Source organism: Neophocaena asiaeorientalis, unplaced genomic scaffold (genome assembly GCF_003031525.2).
Source record: "Neophocaena asiaeorientalis asiaeorientalis breed wild unplaced genomic scaffold, Neophocaena_asiaeorientalis_V1.1 scaffold280, whole genome shotgun sequence".
In the NCBI taxonomy this organism is placed as follows: domain Eukaryota; kingdom Metazoa; phylum Chordata; class Mammalia; order Artiodactyla; family Phocoenidae; genus Neophocaena; species Neophocaena asiaeorientalis.
The window spans coordinates 2,979,936-2,999,622 of record NW_020185321.1 but is presented as its reverse complement, the minus strand read 5'-3'; the positions used below and the strand labels follow the sequence as shown (position 1 = coordinate 2,999,622).

The window sequence follows — 19,687 nt, the reverse complement described above, 5'->3', positions numbered from 1 at the left end:
GGGGGGCCCCGCTACCCCAAAAAAAAAAAAAAAAAAAAGAAGAAGCCAGATATGAAAGAGACACATTGCATGATTCCATTCAAAGTATGAACCAGGGAAGAGCCATCCATGCTGTTTTGTGTCTGGAAAGCAGCTGCCCTTGCGGGGGGAGCAGGAGGTGTCTCTGAGTCATGCCCTGTTTCTGATCTGGTGCTGGTTTCCGTGCTCTGAAAATCCACCAAGCCACACTTACGACATGTGTTCTTTTCTGTATGTGTGCTGTCAATAAAAAGCTAACAAAAATTCATTCTGTAAGAGATACAGATGAAATATATTTGGAATTTGTTTTATAATAGTCAAACAAAAACAAAAATGTGGGCTGGGGTTTGGATAAAATAAGACTCCCCAAATGTTGGTAATTATTGAAGCTGAGTGATGGGAACGCAGAGACTCATTAAACTATTCTACTTTCAGAAAAAATGTCCGTAACACTTGTGAGTTATACTGCCACAAAACAGCTCTTCCAAAAGGAGACAGAAGTCCACTTACAGGGTCTGGCTTACGCTTTCTTCAAAAGTTGGCATTTTAGCTCCTTTGTATAATTTTTTCAGTTGTTCTACATGTTCTGAGTTATCAATGCCCATTCCCATTGACAAAATTTCAGCTCGAACGTTATAATCAATGACAGAAGTTTTCAAGTTTGAAAGTTTTGTGGTGTGTACCTTGAATGAAAGAAAAAATATGTTTGCAGGAATTACACTTGGAACTTTAGATGAATCACAAACACTCTCACCGTGGCCTCCTGATCTCACTGTGCAATGTCTGATGCACCAGGACATGTGCCACCACAAGGGCCTCCTCGTTGGAATCTTCCAGAACCCAGCCCCGTACTGGAGAAATACGATCAGGTGTGGGGCTGGGGCCAAAATCAAGTCCTGAGGTAAAATCCCAGACAAGACCCATCCGTGGTGCTGTAACCACACGCACAATTCTTAAATCTTTCTGGTTCTCCTTCCTGTGCGTTTTACCTCTCCTAACAAGAAGGCTCAGGGTCTTCAGGTGCCCAGAAAGGGCCTACACCAAGGCCCTAAATCCTGCGTCCTGGACAGCTTCCTCCACTTGTTTTTTTCTGCAACCAAAACATTCTCGTCCATTTCGGTTTACACAAAATTAAGTAAAACATGAAAATCTGCAATTGTCTGATTCCTGTTGGTGGGAGGTGTGGCCCCAGGACTTTCATGGGGGTCAGAGTAGACCAGGCTGGCGCTGGCTGGGGCGCCTCCCCAGGGAGCACGGGAATCAGGAATGCACTCCCGTCCAGGGATAGCAGAAGAGCCTTTCTCCACTCAGCCTGGGGACCGAGCTGGTGCTGGGGGGAGAAGGCGGCAGGTGTGGGGTCTGTCTCCCCTCCAGTGTGCCATGAACAGTGCTACACTTTGGCGCTGCGGGAGCATGTTTGCCAGGTGGGTTTTCTTTTTTTTTTTTTTTGCTTCATTCTCTTAGCTATAGTTTAAAAAATCCTTGCTTAATAAAGTTTCCATTTTTTTCTCTGATGAAAAACCACCACAATATTGACTATTATGACATCGACTAAGACCCCCCCAGACCTCTTCATTTACCTGCACTGGTAGTCTCTACCTTCCCTTCTAAAAATCATATTCTCCTCTTACTCTTAAATCTTACACCCAAACTCTTCTTTTCTATGTTAAGGCTTTTTCACTCTTATAAAAAGAACTTTCAACAAAACAGTTTTTATGAACTGAATTCCTTTAGATCGTATAAATAATCATAATAGTTAAGATTTAAGTCTGAATTGAAAAGTAGAGTTCCCAGGGTGCAAGCAGAGGGGGGATGGTGCCGGCCTCAGCAGGGACGGGCTGAGGCCCTGAGTCACATGTCCTGGCCTCATGCTCAGTCCCACCCACCCCCACAGGGTAGGAGTCTGCCCATGGATGGAATTCCAGTGCCCCGTACAGGTCCTAGCACACAGTAGGTGCTCAACAAATATCTGGTGAATGGATGAGGTAGGAACCGTGAACAGAATAAAATCTGTCTTGGAAAGCCTGAGGACCAGAATCCTCCACATTACTGACCACTTTAAGATCACTTACAACTACACCAGCACAGGCTGTGCTTCTGCAGGGCAGTTACTGCCCCAGGGCTTCCCGCCTGTGTGGGCAGAGGACTGTGAAATCAGATTACCAGTGCACAGTCACCACTTGGAAAAGAATTATAAATGGGAGACACTGCCGTGTGTACTATTAATAGTTTCATGAAGTTTCTGTCTCGGTTGTATGTGTGAGCGTGTGTGATTTATACACACACACACACACACACACAACCTGTGAGCGCTGGGTTACAATATAAAAGGTTCCCTTAAACCAAAAAACCCATGACCACATTCATGACCCAAACAACATGGAAAAAGCTCTCCTTTACACAGTGCCCTTATCAAATAAGCCTCCGTTTATGTGAGGCAAACAGTTATTCACGCAACAGGTTAGAATCATTTGGATAATTTTAGGGGCCCATTCAAACACACGTTTCTTTTCAAGAAAAATGCATACTTACCATTGGATCAATCCAAACCGTATTTCCTAAAGCCAACATCACTTTTGCGTCATGCAGTTTCCCATTAATTTTATGATGAATGTACCTAGTAACCTGAAAAAAGAAACACTTAAGTAATTTATCTGAAGCTTTAAAAAAATACTTTATTCTGTATGTGCTCTATAGTTTTGCAAGAAGCTTTTCCATGCCTTTCATTTGAGCCTCCCGACCACCCCATGGGGCAGGTTATGGAGGCCATCACACCCCTTCACCAACAAGGGTAACCATCAGTGGAGACGAATGAGGACAGGTGCAAAGGTGAGTCCCAAGCACAGGGTGTTCCAGCTGCTCCAGAGGACGAGGTCACACACTGGGGCTGCTCAGCAGCAGGGACACTGGGGTTGGGGGGCCCTGGTCCCCAGCAACAGTAGAGCTCTCTCTCTCCTCACTCTCTCACTGAGCTTCCAAAGAAAGAAACATCCATCCTTTAAAGACAGGTTGACAGTTGACAGAGGGGATGGGGGACACGCACCCACGCTGGGAACCACGTGGTGTGAGGAGCCCACAGCACAGACCTGTGCTTGGGACTCACCTCTGCACCTGTCCTCATTCAACTCCACTGTTTACAACCCAAACCTCTTGCTTTGCCAACGGCAATGGCTTCTTTCATATCCTGTTAATCAGACTGTATGAAATTGAGCCTTCCTTTGAAGAATCAGGAGCCTCGTTATGAACAGGACTTAGTGCTCTGGTGACGTCCCTGCCGGGCCGAAGGCGGGGCCTCTCCACCCACCCGAGACGGCATGTGCTCCATGCCTTGGTACAGGGGGGGCTTCTTCGCCTTCACAGTGCCTTATCCGCTCTGCTTGGTGACATGCTAGTTACCCACTCTGAAGGACCCAGAGGGCACGTCCCCTCCTTTGGAAGCTTTTCTGGACTCTCTCTCTCTTTCCTTGCCCAGCTTCCCAAGCCCAGTGGAATTACCTGGTCCCTCTGGCGAGTGTCCATCACCTATGTGCCCCCCCGTGACACGGGTATCCACCTTTCTAAGCGCGTACACTGTTTATTCTCTTTAAGTAACAGCCAGTTTCTTTTTAGCACAGTGCATATTTTACACCCAAAGTGTGTGAGCACTAATGACGACCATGGCCCATCACGCCCGGCCTCTCTGAGGGCTCAGAGCTAGTCTACACATAGCGCTGTGAGTGAGTTCCTGACCAGAAACATGAAGCAGTTAACCCAATCCCAAGACTCCAAATTCAAATACACCTCAATTCTGTGTATATTCTGGGTTAAATATATTCTGAAAGTCAACAAAATAGAAAAAGCCCAAATAACTCACCTTTGGATTCCATTCAATTTCATTGTCCGCGGGTTTCACTCTACAAACGATAAACTCCACGGCTTGAGGGGGCAGAGTGTGGAAACTTTCTGGGAGGTGAAGCAACTGGTCTCTTGTGATGAGTTTGGTCCTGCCTTCATCTATGAACTTCACAAGGACATTATCCAGGGCCCACGTGTCCTCCTTCTGGCTCATCTCCAACACCTGAACCCTACAGGACAACAGTGGCCTCAGTCTAACACAGAGACCCAAAGGGAAATAATCGTCGCCCCGGCTTCCTCGTTAGAAGCAAACCACACAAAAGTTCCCTCAACTGCACGGCTTTACTCCATACTAGAAATAAAATAACTGGAGTCATCAAGAGCACTTAGCCATGATTTATTTAATTCAAGTATACCTGTGTATAAAAACTAGTATAGTACTTTGCATAAAGGAAATTCCTTTATCTGACAACACAAGAAAAATTAACATAGCAAATTAAATGTGCCAAGGTTCTCAATCTGGGCTATCACCAAGCGGGGATGGGTGGGGCATTCGAGGACCATCGGTGCAAACAGGCACACGAGGCAGGATGGAACACTGACAGTGCCACTTCTTGGGCTGACCTGGCTAACTTATATAACCTCACCAGGGCTCAGTCTGCTTATCTGTAAAATGGGAACTGTGCCCACTTTATGGGAATTTTGTAAGAATTAAGTGAGTTGATGACTGTCCATATGTAAATGTCACACTGTCATCCACGCTCTGTGCTCAGCAGCCCCAGGGTAGATGAGCCTCGAGAGTACAGCTGAGCCGGACTAGGGTGAATACGACCCCACCACCACCCTCCTGGGAGGCAGCCAGGCTCAGTGTGTGTACACCGGTCATATGGACAGAGATGAAAACAGGGATTCAACACCACTTGAAGTCACCTTATGCTTCACAACTTTTAGAGATGAAATAAAGAGACATTTTACCTGTGAAAAACTACTTTTTCTGCTAATCCATATAATCCAAATTTCTCCACCTTTTCAACAGTTGTTTTATTACTGGAATCTTCAAAATACTCTTTCATTTCAGCAGTAAGAGTTGCATAAAGATCCACATGTTTATCAACTATACGACCAAAGTAATTTGTTGCATTCAAAATATAAAAGGGTATTATCTGAAACATAAACAGTAAACATATCCAGAAAACAAACTCACTCTAACTAACACACCACTGTAAAGCAATTGTACTCCAATAAAGATGTTAAAAAAATAAAATAAAATAAAATCCCTTCAAAAAAAAAACCTGGTGGCGCAGTGGTAGAGAATCTGCCTGCCAAGGCAGGGGACACGGGTTCGAGCCCCGGTCTGGGAAGATCCCACATGCCGCAGAGCAACTAGGCCCACGAGCCACAACTACTGAGCCTGCGCGTCTGGAGCCTGCGCTCCGCAACGGGAGAGGCCGTGATAGTGAGAGGCCCGCGCACCGCGATGAAGAGTGGCCCCCGCTCGCTGCAACTAGAGAAAGCCCTCGCACAGAAACGAAGACCCAACACAGCCAAAAATAAATAAATAAATTAATTAATTAATTTTAAAAAACCCAAAAAAACAAAAACCTCAATCTGAAGCAAAGAGGTATCTGCAGAAGTCAGCACCTGACCTAAGAGCCCAAAGCACACAACAGGGATTTAAAAATAAACTAGGAAACTGACCAAAAAACAAAATAAAAACCTTAGCATACACACAAATAATTATAGTTTCACTTTAAATCTAATGGAAGTGGTTTGGGTAAATATTAGTTTAAAGCTTTATTATTAGTAAGTGTTCCTTTGTTTACTTTTTAACTGCACTTTATAAAAATCCTTTAAAAAAATAGCCTCCTTGTCTCTTGAGCCCTTTCTGAAGTATTTTAGTAAGAGCCTGCTGTGTACGAGGCACAAGGAACACAGAGAGGAAGCATGTCCTACAGGGACCCTAAGCAACCATGGGTGGACGGATGTGCCACAGCTGGTGTGTGGTCAAGAAGACAACTCTTCACAGGCAAGCGTACGCAGGGTTATTGGCATGTGTTGGGGTGTCGGCGTGCACAGGTATGCAAGAGTACGGAGGAGGCATTCCAGACAGGGGGCAAACAGTATGCATTAGGGCAGGGAGCCCTGGCTACAGAGCGGGAGTGAGCAGATGGCAGGAGTGAGCAGTAGTTATTTGGTGGGGTGGCAGAGAAGGCAGTGCCATCTGGGAGGCAAGGCAGGCAGGGGAGAGGTCACCCCTTGTGACCAAAAGGTGCTGGATCTCACAGGGCTGACAACCTGTGGCTCTCCTCTGTGCTCGCCCCCCCCACCAGCTTCATTGCCTGCACCCCTCACACTCGCCATAAGCTTTGTCCTACTCCACAAACATTCCACATAACTCCTACCTCAGGGCCTTTGCACTTGCTGCTTCCTCTGCCTGGAATATTCTTCCCTAGATAGTCTCATGGCTGGATCCTTCTTATCATTTGGCCCTCAGGGCAGCTGACCACTCGCAGAGGGCCCCTCCCTGCCTCTAATTTCCAAAGGGCCCCGTGTCCCCCAGCACACACCGCAGAACTTCACTGCATTTCATCCTCTCCACAGCGCTGTCACCATCTTACTCACTGCTGACCATCCCCACTGGAAGGTGAGCCGGGAGAGGACAAGTAGCACGTCTATCACGGTTCCCAACCCAGCCATCCTCCAGCCCGTGGAGAATCTGCCTCAGGGAACCCCCAGTGCTCTGTCAAGCCGGCCCTCATCTCGGGCAGGGAATTCAGTACTCCTTCTAGCCTGGCAGATGGCGTCTCCCAGGGAGTCTTCTCCCCTATGGTTTAGGGGCCCCAACAACCTGGCAACCCAGACAGAAGCCCACTGGGTGACAGGAGTCAGTGGACAGGAGGTGCAGGGGACGGGAAAAACTCTCACTACAATGTCATGAGAGCTTGGCAGGATATAACATACACTCCAACTGCAAATATATTTTTTGAAAGATGCACAAAGAAAAGTAACAGAGAAAATATACTAAGATGCCAATGGTGACTGTTTTAGGATGACAGGAATAAGGGGAGAGTTCCTTTTCCCCCACATTTCCTAAGTTAGAAGGCTCTGTGTTCAGCACACACTGATGAACCAGGTCCAGGCCCGAGCAGGCAACAGTCTGTGGCAGTCCCCTCCACACGGCATCAGCACATCCACGACACACTGAGCGGCAGAACGGAGGTGGCAAAAAGCAGCTTGTGGACTGGACTCTCCTGACAGGAGGCGGAGAGCGTGAGGCCTCCAGACAGGTGACCCAATCTTCCTGGTTCCAGCACCGAACATCCTGGGTGGCGGGAAACCCCTCAGTCCTGGGCACATGGGAGGGTCCCTTCTGGCCACACACCTCCCCACCTGTTTCGATTCCCCTCTCGCCAGTAATTCAGTTTGTTATGGTTGCAGGACACAAGGTAAGATACAGAAATCAATCACATTTCTAAAACAATTAGAAAATGAAGTTTAAGGAAAAATAACAATGACCTCCAAAAACATGAAATACTAGGGATAAGTTTAACACAAAAAGTAAAAGATCCATCTACTGAGAATTGTAACACACTGCTTAGAAAATTAAAGATGATCGAGATAAACGGAGTGATATGCCACGTTAACGGACTAAGAAGACTCAGTACTGCTAAGATGTCAATTCTTCCTTATTAATCTATAGACTTGAAACCAAGTAGGACCCTGTGGGGCCTTCCCATGGCAGACCCCTCCCCCATAGCCTCTGCTTTAGCTTCTCTCTGAAGTACCCAGGTAATTGTATCTGTGCATGTTTCCTGAGTTGTTTTACAGATGTGAAAACCCCTCACCAAATAGAAGATGTTAACTACTTGATGACCAATGGGCACATAGCCCCCAGGCCTCCTGGGGCCTAAGGACTGATAATGTTAACCCCCGGGACACCACTCTGTTATCTCAGCATCAACCGATCAGAGAATTGTGCAGGAGCTGATCACCTACCCTGTCACTCCCCATCCCTCACCTGGCCTTAAAAATGGTTTCCTGAAACCCACTGGGGAGTTGCGGGTTTTTAAAGCATGAGCCACCCGTTCTCCTTGTATTGGCACCTTACAGTAGACGCTCACTTCCTTCACTACCACCTGGTGTCAGCAGAGCGGCTTCACCATGCACACAGGCAAGTGGACCCAAGGTTGGTTCGGTATCAGACTCAATGCAACGCCAAGCAAAATCCCACCGGGATTCTAAGTATAATAGATATTGGTAACCTGATTCTAAAATTTTATATGGACACGCAAAGTAATAGTCAAAAGGATATTGAAGAAGACAGGCAACGTTGGAAGACTTACCCACCAGTTTTCAAGATTATAAAGCTACAGTAATCAAGCCAGTGTGATACTGTATAAGGACAAAGAAACCAAGGAGCAGAATAAAGAATTCAGAAATCAGGACTTCCCTGGTGGTCTAGCGGTTAAGAATCTGCCTTCCAGTGCAGGGGATGCAGGTTCGATCCCTGGTCGGGGAACTAAGAACCCACATGCAAGGGGGGCAACTAAGCCTGCGTACTCTAGAGCCTGCGTACCACACCCAGAGAGCCCATGCACTGTAACAAAGAGCCCGCGTGCTGCAACTAAGACCTGACACAGCCAAATAAATAAATAAATAGTAAAAAAAAAAAAAAGAAAACAAAAAAGAATTCAGAAATCACATATATGGTCTCCTAATTTTTGTCAAAGGTGTCAATATAATTTAGGGGGAAAAGAAGGTCTTCATACTAAATGATGCCGGAGCAACCAATTATCCAGAAGAAAAAACCTTGCCTCCTTTTAAAAAACTCTGCCACACACGAAAGTTAATTTGAGGTGGATCACAGAGCTAAATGTAAAACTGTACAGCTTCTAGAATAAAAACACTGGGAAAAATCTTTGCAACCATATGGTAGGCAAAGATTTCTTATGGCATGAAAAGCACAAAATACAAAATAAAAAAGTAAAAAACTAGGCTTCATCAAAATTAAAAACTTTTGCTCTTCCACTGGGAGAAAACATTTGCAATATATCTGACAAAGGATATCTAGAATATATAAAGAACTGTTAAAACTCAACAAGAAGGAAACCCAAATAAAAAACGGGCAAGAATTCTAAACAGAGAGTTAGCAAGAGAAGAGATACAAATGGCTAGTAAGCAGTGGAAAGATGTCTAAGATTCTTTATCACCAGGGCAACACAAATAAGATAACGGTGCAAATGCAACAGAGTGGCAAAAATTACAGACTGAGAATACCAAGTACTGATGAGAATGTGGACCAACTGGAATTCTTGCATGCAGTGCTGGTCAGAATGCGAATGGTGCCACCTCTTTAGAAAACGGTTTGGCAGTTTCTTACAAACATACACTAAACCATATGACTCAGCAATTCCACTCCTAGGTCTTACTCCAGAGAAAAGAACATGTACTGTCAAAGATGTAACACAAATGATCGAAGCAGCCAGAAACTGTCAACAACCCAAATGTCCATCAATTTGTGAACAGACAAACATACAGTGGGATCCCACACAGCAATAAAATAGAACAAAACAGGCGAATCTCAAAGATAATACACTGAGTAACAGAAATCAGACTCAAAAGACCACATACTGTACAATTCCATTAATATGAAATTCCAGTAAAAGACAAAACCATAGTGACAGAAAGCAGATCCCCTGGGAACCAGGGGTATGGGGGTATGTAATTTAAAAACTCCCTGCAAACAAAAGTCCAGGACCAGATGGCTCCACTGGGGAATTCTACCAAACATACAAAGAACAACTACTACCAATCCTTCTCAAACTCTTCCAAAAGATTGAAGAGGAGGGAACACTCCCAAAGTCATTCTATGAAGCCACTATCACCCTGATACCAAAAGCAGACAAAGACAATACCACAAAATAAAATCACAGGCCAATATCTTTGATGGATATAGTTGCAAAAATTCTCAATCAAATATTAGCAAACTGAATCCAACAACACATAAAAAAGATCACACACCACGATCAAGTTGGATTCATCCCAGTCAGGGTCACAAGGATGGTTCAACATATGCAAATCAAAAAATGTGATACACTCCATCAACAAAAGTAAAGATAAAAACCACATGGTCATCTCAATAGATGTAGAAAAAGCATTTGATAAAATTCAACATCCATTCATGATAAAAACTCTCACCAAAGTGGGTATAGAGGGAACATATCTCAACATAATAAAAGCTATTTATGACACATCCACAGCCAACATAACACTCAATGGTAAAAGCTGAAAGCCTTCCTTCCTGTTAAAATCTGGAACAAGACAAGTGTGCCCATTCCCACCACTTCTATTCAATGTAGTATTGGAAGTCCTAGCCACAGCAATCAGACAAGAGAAAGAAATAAAAGGCATCCAAACTGGAAGAGAAGAGGTGAAAGTATCATTATAGGCAGACGACATGATACTGTATATAGAAAACCCTGAAGACTCCACACAAAAACTACTAGAACTGATGAATGAACTCAGCAAGGTAGCAAGATACAAGATTAACATACAGAAATTTGTTGCATGTCTTTATGCTAACAATGAAATATCAGAAAGGGAAAGTAAAAAAAAAAAAAAAAAACCCTTTTAAAAATAAAATACTTAGGAATCAACCTGACCAAGGATGTGAAAGACTTGTATGTTCAGAACTATAAAACACTGATAACGGAAATTGAAGATGATTCAATAGAAAGATATCTCATGCTCTTGGACTGGAAGAATTAATATGGTTAAAATGGCCACACTACCCAAAGCAATTCACACATTTAGTGTGATCCCTATCAAACTATCCATGACATTTTTCACAGAACTAGAATAATCCTTAAATATATATGGAACCATAAAAGGCCCAGAATTTCCAAAGCAATCCTGAGGAAAAAGAACAAAACTGGAGGCATAACCCTCCCAGACTTCTGACAATACTACAAAGCTACAGTAATCAGAACAGTGTGATACTGGCACAAAAACAGACATATGGATCAATGGAACAGAATAGAGAACCCAGAAATAAACCCACACACCTACAGTCAATTAATCTTCAACAAAGGAGGCAAGAATATACAATGGAGAAAAGACAGTCTCTTCAGCAAGTGGTGTTGGGAAAGCTGGACAGCTGCATGTAAATCAATGAAGTTAGAACACACCCTCACAACATAAACAAAAATAAACTCAAAATGGCTTAAAGACTTAAATATAAGGCATGACACCATAAAACTTCTAGAAGAGAACATAGGCAAAACATTCTCTGACATAAATTGTACCAATGTTTTCTTAGGTCAGTCCCTGAAGGGACTGAAATAAAAGCAAAAGTACACAAATGGGACCTAATCAAGGTAATAAGCTTTTGCACAGCAAAGGAAACCATAAACAAAATGAAAAGACAACCTATGGAACAGAAGAAAATATTTGCAAATCATGTGACTGACAAGGGCTTGATTTCCCAAATATACAAACAGCTCATACAACTCTAAAACAAAAACAAATAACCCAATGAAAAAATGGGCAGAAGACCATTTCTCCAAAGAAGACACAGAGATGGCCAAAAGGCACATGAAAAGATGCTCAACATCACTAAATATTAGAGAAATGCAAATCAAAACTACAAGGAGGTACCACCTCACACCGGTCAGAAGGGCCATCATTAAAAAGTTTACCAACAATAAATGCTGGAGAGGATGTGGAGAAAAGGGAATCCTCCTACACTGTTGGTGGGAATGTAAATTGGTGCAGACACTATGGAAAACAGCATGGAGGTTCCTTCACAAACTAAAAATAGAGCTAGCATATGATCCAGCAATTCCACTCCTGGGCATATATCCAGAGAAAACTCTGATTCGAAAAGATACATGCACCCCAATGTTCACAGCAGCACTATTTACAACAGTCAAGACATGGAAGCAACCTAAATGTCCATCAACAGATGCACGGATAAAGAAGATGTGGTAATATATACACAATGGAATATTACTCAGCCATAAAAAAGAATGAAATAATGCCATTTGCAGCAACATGGATGGACCTAGAGATGATCATACTGAGTGAAGTAAGCCAGACAGAGAAAGACAAATATTATATGATATCTCTTATACATGGAATCTAAAATATGACACAAATGACCTTATTTACGTAGCAGAAACAGACTGACAGACACAGAAAACTTACGGCTGCCGAAGAGGAAAGGGGGTGGGGGAGGGATAAATTAGGAGTTTGAGATTAGCTGATACAAACTAATACATATAAAACAGATAAACAACAACAAGGTCCTACTGTATAGCATAGGGAACTATATTCAATATCCTGTAATAAACCATAATGGAAAAGAATATGAACAAGAATATGTATATATATATATATATATATATATATATGTATGTATGTATCTGAATCAGTCTTGGCTGTACAACAGAAACTAACACTACATTGAAAATCAACTATACTTCAATAAAGTAAAAAATAAAATAAAATTAAATTAAAAGGAAGGTCTTGGTTAGAGGGGTTCTGGGAAGGTGGCCACAGTGAGGTGTCATATTTTTTGACTCTCTCTGAATTCCCCCACATAAAGACAGACAGAGCAGTGAGACAGCAAAGCCAAAGCCAGGGACATACTGCAACAAAACATAATTAACAAAATATCCCCATGGACCCCAAAATAAAAGCAGATGAGGATGATAACATGGGAGAAACTCCAGGTGACCCTGGGTTTGGCACTGACTCTTTGGATACAACGACAAAAGCACAGTCTGTGACAGAAAAAATTGGAAAGTTGGACTTCATTAAAATTAAAAACTTCTGCTGTCCAAATGGCGCTATAACCATCTTTCAGTGTCCACGGAGGGTTGGTTCCAGGACCCCCTGGGAATACCAACATTCTCGGATGCTTAAGGCCCTTTCATAAAATGGTGTAAGAATTTGCATATAACCAAAGGACAGCCTAAGGATATACTTTAAATCATCTCTAGATTATTCATAATACCTAATACAATGTAAATGCTATGTAAATAGCTGTAAATACAATGTAAATGCTATGTAAATAGTTGCTGGACCACTGCAAATTCAAGTCTTGCTTGCCAAATATTTTAGATTTGAGGTTGGTTGAATCTATGGATAACAAGAGCTGACTATATAAAGAAAATGAAAAGACAAGCCAATGGCTGGGAGAAAATTTTTACGAAACACATATCTGATAAGACTGGTATCCAAAATATACAAAGAACGCTTAAAACTCAATAATAAGAGAACAAACAACTCAATTTAAAAAATGGGCAAAAACCCTGAACATACTATCTCACAGCTATTTCAGCAAAGAAGATTACAGCTGATAAATAAGCATATGAAAAGGTGCTCAACATCATGTCATCAGGGAATTGCAAATTAAGACAATGAGACACCACTACACTAACTGAATGGCTAAGATCTAAAACACTGACAACGTCAAATACTGGCAAGGATGTGGAACAAGAAGTCTCATTCATTCATTGCTGGTAAGAATGTAAAATGGTATAGACACTTCAGAAACCAGTTTTGTAGTTTCTTACAAAGCAAAACATAGTCTTACTATATACATAATCACACGCAACAGTCACACTCTTTGGTATTTACCCAAATGAGTTGAAAACTTCTGTCTACTCGAAAACCTGCACTTGGATATTTATCCTAGCATTATTCATAACTGCCAAAAATTGGAAGCAACCAAGATGTCCTTCAATAGGTGAATGGATAAACAAACTGTAGTATATTCAGCAATAAAAAGAAACGATTAAGCCACAAAAAGGCATGGAAGAATCTTAAATGCAAACTGCTAAATGAAAGAAGCCAGTTCAAAAAACCTACATCCTGTATGATTGCAACTATATGACATTTTTGAAAAAGGCAAAACTGCAGAGACGGTAAAAAGATCGGTGACTGCTAGGAATTCTGGGGAAGAGGTAAAGGGAGGGACAGGTGGAGTGCACAGGGGATTTTCAGGACAGTGAAAGTATTCTGTGTGATACTGTAATGGTGGATATGTGTCATCATACACTTGGCAAAGTCCATAGAACGTACACTACAAGGAGTGAACCTTAACTTAAACTGTAGGCTTTAGTTAATAATAATGATCAATACTGGCTCATCTATTATCACACATGTACCACAATAATGAAAGATGCTAATAATAGGGGAAACTGGTGGGGGGTGCCGGGGGAGAGTACAGGGGAACTCTGTATTTTCTGCTCAGTTTTTCTGTAAAACTAAAACTGCTCAAAAAAATAAAATCTATTAATTTAGATAACAACAACAAAAATAGCAGATGAGTAAAAACCACCCACATCACAAGACCTGCGTGGTATCACTGTGTGTGCAGGAAGCAGCACTGGGAGGTATGAGCTCGTCTGAAAGACTAGCAACAGGAGGATTCCACAAGAGGCAGCAGGTGTTCACTGAAAACACGGTGGGCCTGGGTGACAAGGGCAGCTGCACCGGAAGGCTTTTCTGCATTCTGATAGTGGGTGAAGGCTGGGCCCCTGTGACATCTCCAAACTGTCCACCCAGGGACAAGAGAGATGAAGGAAGAGAAAGGCCAGATGTACCTGGGTGAGGGGCACAGAGCCAGGGCATCCCCAAAATCTCAGAAACTGTGTTTTCATTTTTTTTTTTTTTTAACCAGACATGGAAACAACAGAAATGGAAACTCTGTGAAATTAGAGAAGTTATCCTGACCCACACCTCCTCCTCAAATTTAAGGAAAAGGAATTTTATCGAAAAATGAGCAACAGCAAAGCATCAAGGTCAAATCCCATATTAAGTTACAATAATAAAAAAGAGAATAAGAAGCAGAATAACAGTCCCTAGAGACAATGAAGGCCACCAGAAAAATGTATCCACAAAATAGATGGAAACTGTGCTCCGATTTCAAAACTAGCTGCCTTTTAGCTTATTAAGAAAATGATGTATGATATAAAAGAACCACATATATCAGAATTTTAAAATGTAGAAATGAGGTGATAGAACTTGGGAAAGAATCAGAAATTCAAGACAAAAATCATTTCATCAGTGAAAACTGTATGGGGTTCAATGGTAATCCATGCCTCCCGCCACGCCCCCAAAGAAAACTGTCTCTGTGCTAACTCCCACGATCTGTGACTGTGACCTTATTTGGAAAAAAGGTGTTTGCAGATGTAATTAAGTATTTCTGGGCGAGGAGGTCACTGTGGATTATGGGGGTGGGCCCTTTATCCATTGACAAGTGTGCTTTGTAAGAGGCACAGAGAGAAGAGGAGGCAGAGACTGCAGGGATGTGGCCACGAGGTGAAGACAGGCCAGGGCACGCCTGGAGTCAACAGCAGCCGGAAGAAGCAGGAAAGGGAGTCTTCAGACCGAGCACAGCCTGCTGACACCTTGATTTCAAACTCTGGCTTCCAGGACTGTGAGAGAATAAACTTGTGCTGTTTTAAGGCAGCCAGTTCATGGTATCTACAACAGCCCCAGGAAACGAGCACAGCATAGCCACACAAGGAGAAGCACAAGCATGAATGAACATAACAGATTCGCCCTAAGGGAAAGGGAAGGTGAAGGCAGAACACTCAAACCCAAAAAGGAAGGAAGAAATAATAAATAAATAAATAAATAAAGATTCACAAGAAAGTGACAACTCAACTCAGCAATTCTATCTGTATCTCAGAATATTCCCCAAAGGAATAATCATGGATGATCTGAAAAGGTTCGTGTAATCATCACATTATTTTTAACAGTCCCCAAAGGGAAACAACTTTCTTTCTAAAAAGATAACTAAGAAATCCCTAAATTTAAGTGGTTTATCTATCTTCCAATTTGATCTTGGTTTTCTGAACGAACTGGCACCTTGAAATAAAGCACCGTATAAGAACCCTTAAAATAAGTGCCTACTGTCAGATTAATGGTGGTAATTAGTACTGTCATAATTGCCTTCTATTAAATTCTACCTCTTAAAGAATGAAAGCTGTTCGTTAAAATGACCATTAATCACTGGACAAGTTCTTTAAGAGGACTTACTTTTATGTATCCCAACACTGGTAGAGTTTGGTTGGATAACTTCCTTGGCATGTCTACTTCTGGATTAACATGGTGTCGATCAGGACAGATCCTTTTGTCTCTGAAAAAGAGGAACAGGATTTTAAAACCAGGAAAAAAAAAATAACAATTTTCAACATGAATTTTAAAGTATTCACCAGGAAAATTAATCTAGAATCGAAATCAGAGAACTTGTATGCCAAACGCTGTAAAGTTAAGTAACCAAATGCTGTAAAGCTAATTAGATCCCTCAGATGACACTAACAGTGTGTAAATAAGTGGAAAGGATCCTAAAATCTAACTGGCACTGAGTAAACTTAAAGGACAGAGTTACTGCATTATTTCTCCAGACAGTCTTAAATGCAGTACGTAAATGAACAAAATATACTTCCAAAGTAAAGACTCTGAATCAGAAACACATCACTATAACCCACAACAGGGGCCAATGAACCTCTAAAGCAGGAGCCATTCTGTAACCCAAACTGAGAAATAGTTAAAGCTTCAGTTTTAAAATTCAATATTTTATGTAAAGGCATAATGGAAATTGCTGCTAATAACCTGGATAACGTACATAATTCAAAGGAGTTAATTTCAATAGTTATCTTAAAATTAAATTCAATCCAGTAGATATCTAACAGACATCTACTACTCAGTGCCAGAGATCCACTGATCAAGTATTGGCATCGTGTCTGGATCCCTGACTCAGGGATCTCCTGACTGTTAAGATATATCCATGTTCTCCAAATTGATTCATATAATCAATGCAGTTATCAAAATTCCAGCAATGTTTTTGAAGAAACTGACAACCCTTTCTAAAATAAACATGGAGATGCATTAGACTTAAAATGCCAAAACCACCTTGAAGAAGAACAAAGTTGGAGGACTTAAATACCATTTCCCAAGACCCACTATAAGCTACAGTACTTAAAAAAGTGTAGTACTGGTGTAAGAATAGACAAGTAGACCAATGTAACAGAGAGAGTCCACAAATAGATCCCATACACTATCGTCTGGGTTATGTCAAAGGCACCAACTCAGTGAGAACACAACAGTGTTTTAAATAAAGAATGCTGGAGCAAGAGATTATCCATACAGAAAAAAAGTAAACCTTGCCCCATATCAAACACTATACACAAAAATTAATTCAATATAGATTACACGCCTAAATGTGAAAGCTAAATCTATAAAACTTCTAGAAGAAAATATAGAAGAATGTCTTCATGATCTAGAGGTAGGCAATTTATTTCTTCTATTAAAACACCATAAAACAGTAACCATAAAACATTTCATCAAAATTAAAAATGTCTGTCCATTGAAAGACTCTTAAAAGGCAAGCCACAGACTGGGAGAAGTTTCTCAAAGCATATATGCATATCTCTGACAAAGCAGCTGTATCAAGAATAAACAAATTATTCCTATAAACCAGTAAATACCCCATTTTAAAAATGGGCAAAAGACCTGAACAGGCATTTCACAAAAAAGGATGTCAAATGTCCTACAATCACGTTGAAAAGCCATTCAACGTCATGAATTCTTAGGAAAATGCAAATTAAAATAACAATGGTTTTCCCCTACACCCCCACGAATACTAAGTGTTGCTGAGGATACAGAGCAACCCAAACTCCCTCACACACACCTGGTGGGATCATAAGATGACCAACCGCCCTGGCAAAGTTAAACACAAGTCTACCCCATGACCCAGCAATACCACTCCAGAGTATAATATATACCCAAGAGAAACGGGTGCATATTTCCAGAAAAGGACACGTACAAGAGTGTTCATGGACGCTTCATACATAATACAACTCACAGGCCCGTCAAGAGTAGAATGGATATATACATCATGATATATTCATATAACAGAATTTTTTAAAAATATTTATTTATTTATTTTGCTGCGTCAGGTCTTAATCGCAGCACACGGGATCTTCGTTGTGGTACTTGGGATCTTTTGTTGTGCGCGGGCTCTTCATTGCGGCACGTGGGCTTCTCTCTAGTTGTGGCGCGGGTTCCAGAGCGTGTGGACTCTGTAGCAGTTTGTGGCACACAGGCTCTCTAGTTGAGGTGCGTGAGCTCAGTAGTTGTGGCACACGGGCTCAGCTGCCCTGTGGGATGTGGGATGCTAGTTCCCCGACCAGGGATCGAGCCTGCGTCCCCTGCATTGGAAGGTGGATTCTTTACCACTGGACCACCAGGGAAGTCCCCACACAATGGAATTCTAAGCCACAAAATAAATAAATAAATAAAATACCAATACGTGCAACAACATGGATGAATGCCACAGACAGTACTGATAGATGGAGCACACTACAATTCCATGTATATAAAATTCTAAAACAAGCAAAATTAGTCAGTGCTGGTAGACAGAGTGAGGGTGGTTACTTCAAATTGGGAAGGAACAGGAGGGGATCTTGCAGGGGCTCCCTCAGAGCTGGGCCGTAGCTCACATGGGTTGCATATGCATGTAACAATCATCAAGCTGTAAACTTATCATCTGTGCCGTTTACTGTATGCTACATGTCAGTTATAAAAAAGATGACTGGCTTACTTGCAAAAACCAAAAGCCTTAAGATACGGACAAAGAGGCCTTCTGGCTTTTTTAGCTTCTTTGGCTTCCAGAACCCCTGCAGTAAACTCGTAGAGCTCTGAAGGAATCTTGGTATCTGCTCGCTCCAAGTAGCGCAGGACACCAACTGCATGGCAGGCATTTCTCTCCGTCAGCAGCAATACAGATTTGGTTTTTTTCTCTCTCTGTTCTGCAGGAGAACCCTTAAAATTGGGGGTGAATAAAGGAAGCAGATCATCCATACCAGTCTAAATGATAAAACTTTCTGGACTCTGTGTTTGTCATTATGTGGGAAATGCCAGTGAAACATTAAATGATAATATAAATTAATCAAACCTGTTCAGTTAAACTCTGAAAATGATCAGACATGCAATACAGGCGTCCACCAAAAATTTTCGGCGAGGACGGAAAGCTGAAGTGAATCACACACGTGGCATCGGTGATGGCCAAGAGTGGTGTGCAATCATCTGTTAAGGCTGGAGAAAAGGATTCGGACAATTTCAAATGAAGCTGGAATTTTACTGCACATGCTTTACAGAACAATTCCAGGAACCATACTTCAAAACACTTCTTTACTGCATTCTACTTTTCAGATGCAAAGAAACTTCCTTCCCATTTCTTTTCCCAAAATGTCAAAGCCCAGTAATTAAATTCCAGAGAAAAGTGGTCTCCTTTTTAACTCGAAAAATGCCTCTATTACAAATCTTGGCTGCCCATATGGTTTTCACTTATTTTATACATTCTGACTTTTATATTTCCAATATTAAATTTAACAATCATTTACGACAAGCTCCATCATAGGCATATACATAGGACAGTGATCCTCAAGCTGGAACTGCAGGGAGCACGGCTAGCCCAAGGGCCGCTCGCTGCCTACTAACCTGAGGCACTTGGATTCCACCTCAGTATCAAAATCACAGTCAAGGTTAATTTTCACTTTGAAATTCACATTACTAATACATTCTCAATAAATCTGGGAAATGATGAGAAATTTGGAGGAGGTAAATAAATTAATGAATTGAAGACATGATTCCCATTAGCTCAGCCTTCTCTAAATACAAGTAGAAATTAAAATACTTACCTAATACAATGTGAGAACCAGAACTTAACTTCTTCTTCCACTGTTCTGAAACACTTTTTACATTAAAAATCATTTCTTTATGCATTTTCAAACAAAATATGGAACTGCTTTCTACTACC

At 41.7% G+C, this 19,687-nt stretch overlaps 1 protein-coding gene across 2 annotated transcripts in view; it reads right to left on the bottom strand.

The window, feature by feature from the left end:
• The window catches only part of TDRD12 (tudor domain containing 12), a 74,391-nt gene that overhangs the window by 9,477 nt on the left and 45,227 nt on the right, over positions 1 to 19,687 (bottom strand). The window contains exons 18-25 of one of the 2 annotated variants that reach the window (XM_024734089.1): positions 19,569 to 19,686; positions 18,824 to 18,963; positions 18,470 to 18,690; positions 15,904 to 16,003; positions 4,828 to 5,015; positions 3,872 to 4,082; positions 2,551 to 2,643; positions 529 to 701 (exon numbers count right to left, since the gene is read on the bottom strand). In XM_024734089.1, the coding sequence (XP_024589857.1) occupies positions 529 to 701; positions 2,551 to 2,643; positions 3,872 to 4,082; positions 4,828 to 5,015; positions 15,904 to 16,003; positions 18,470 to 18,690; positions 18,824 to 18,963; positions 19,569 to 19,686 (1,244 nt within the window). Of the gene's footprint in view, positions 1 to 528; positions 702 to 2,550; positions 2,644 to 3,871; positions 4,083 to 4,827; positions 5,016 to 15,903; positions 16,004 to 18,469; positions 18,691 to 18,823; positions 18,964 to 19,568; position 19,687 lie in introns of those variants that run through there. The other variant, XM_024734088.1, reaches the window with a different exon arrangement.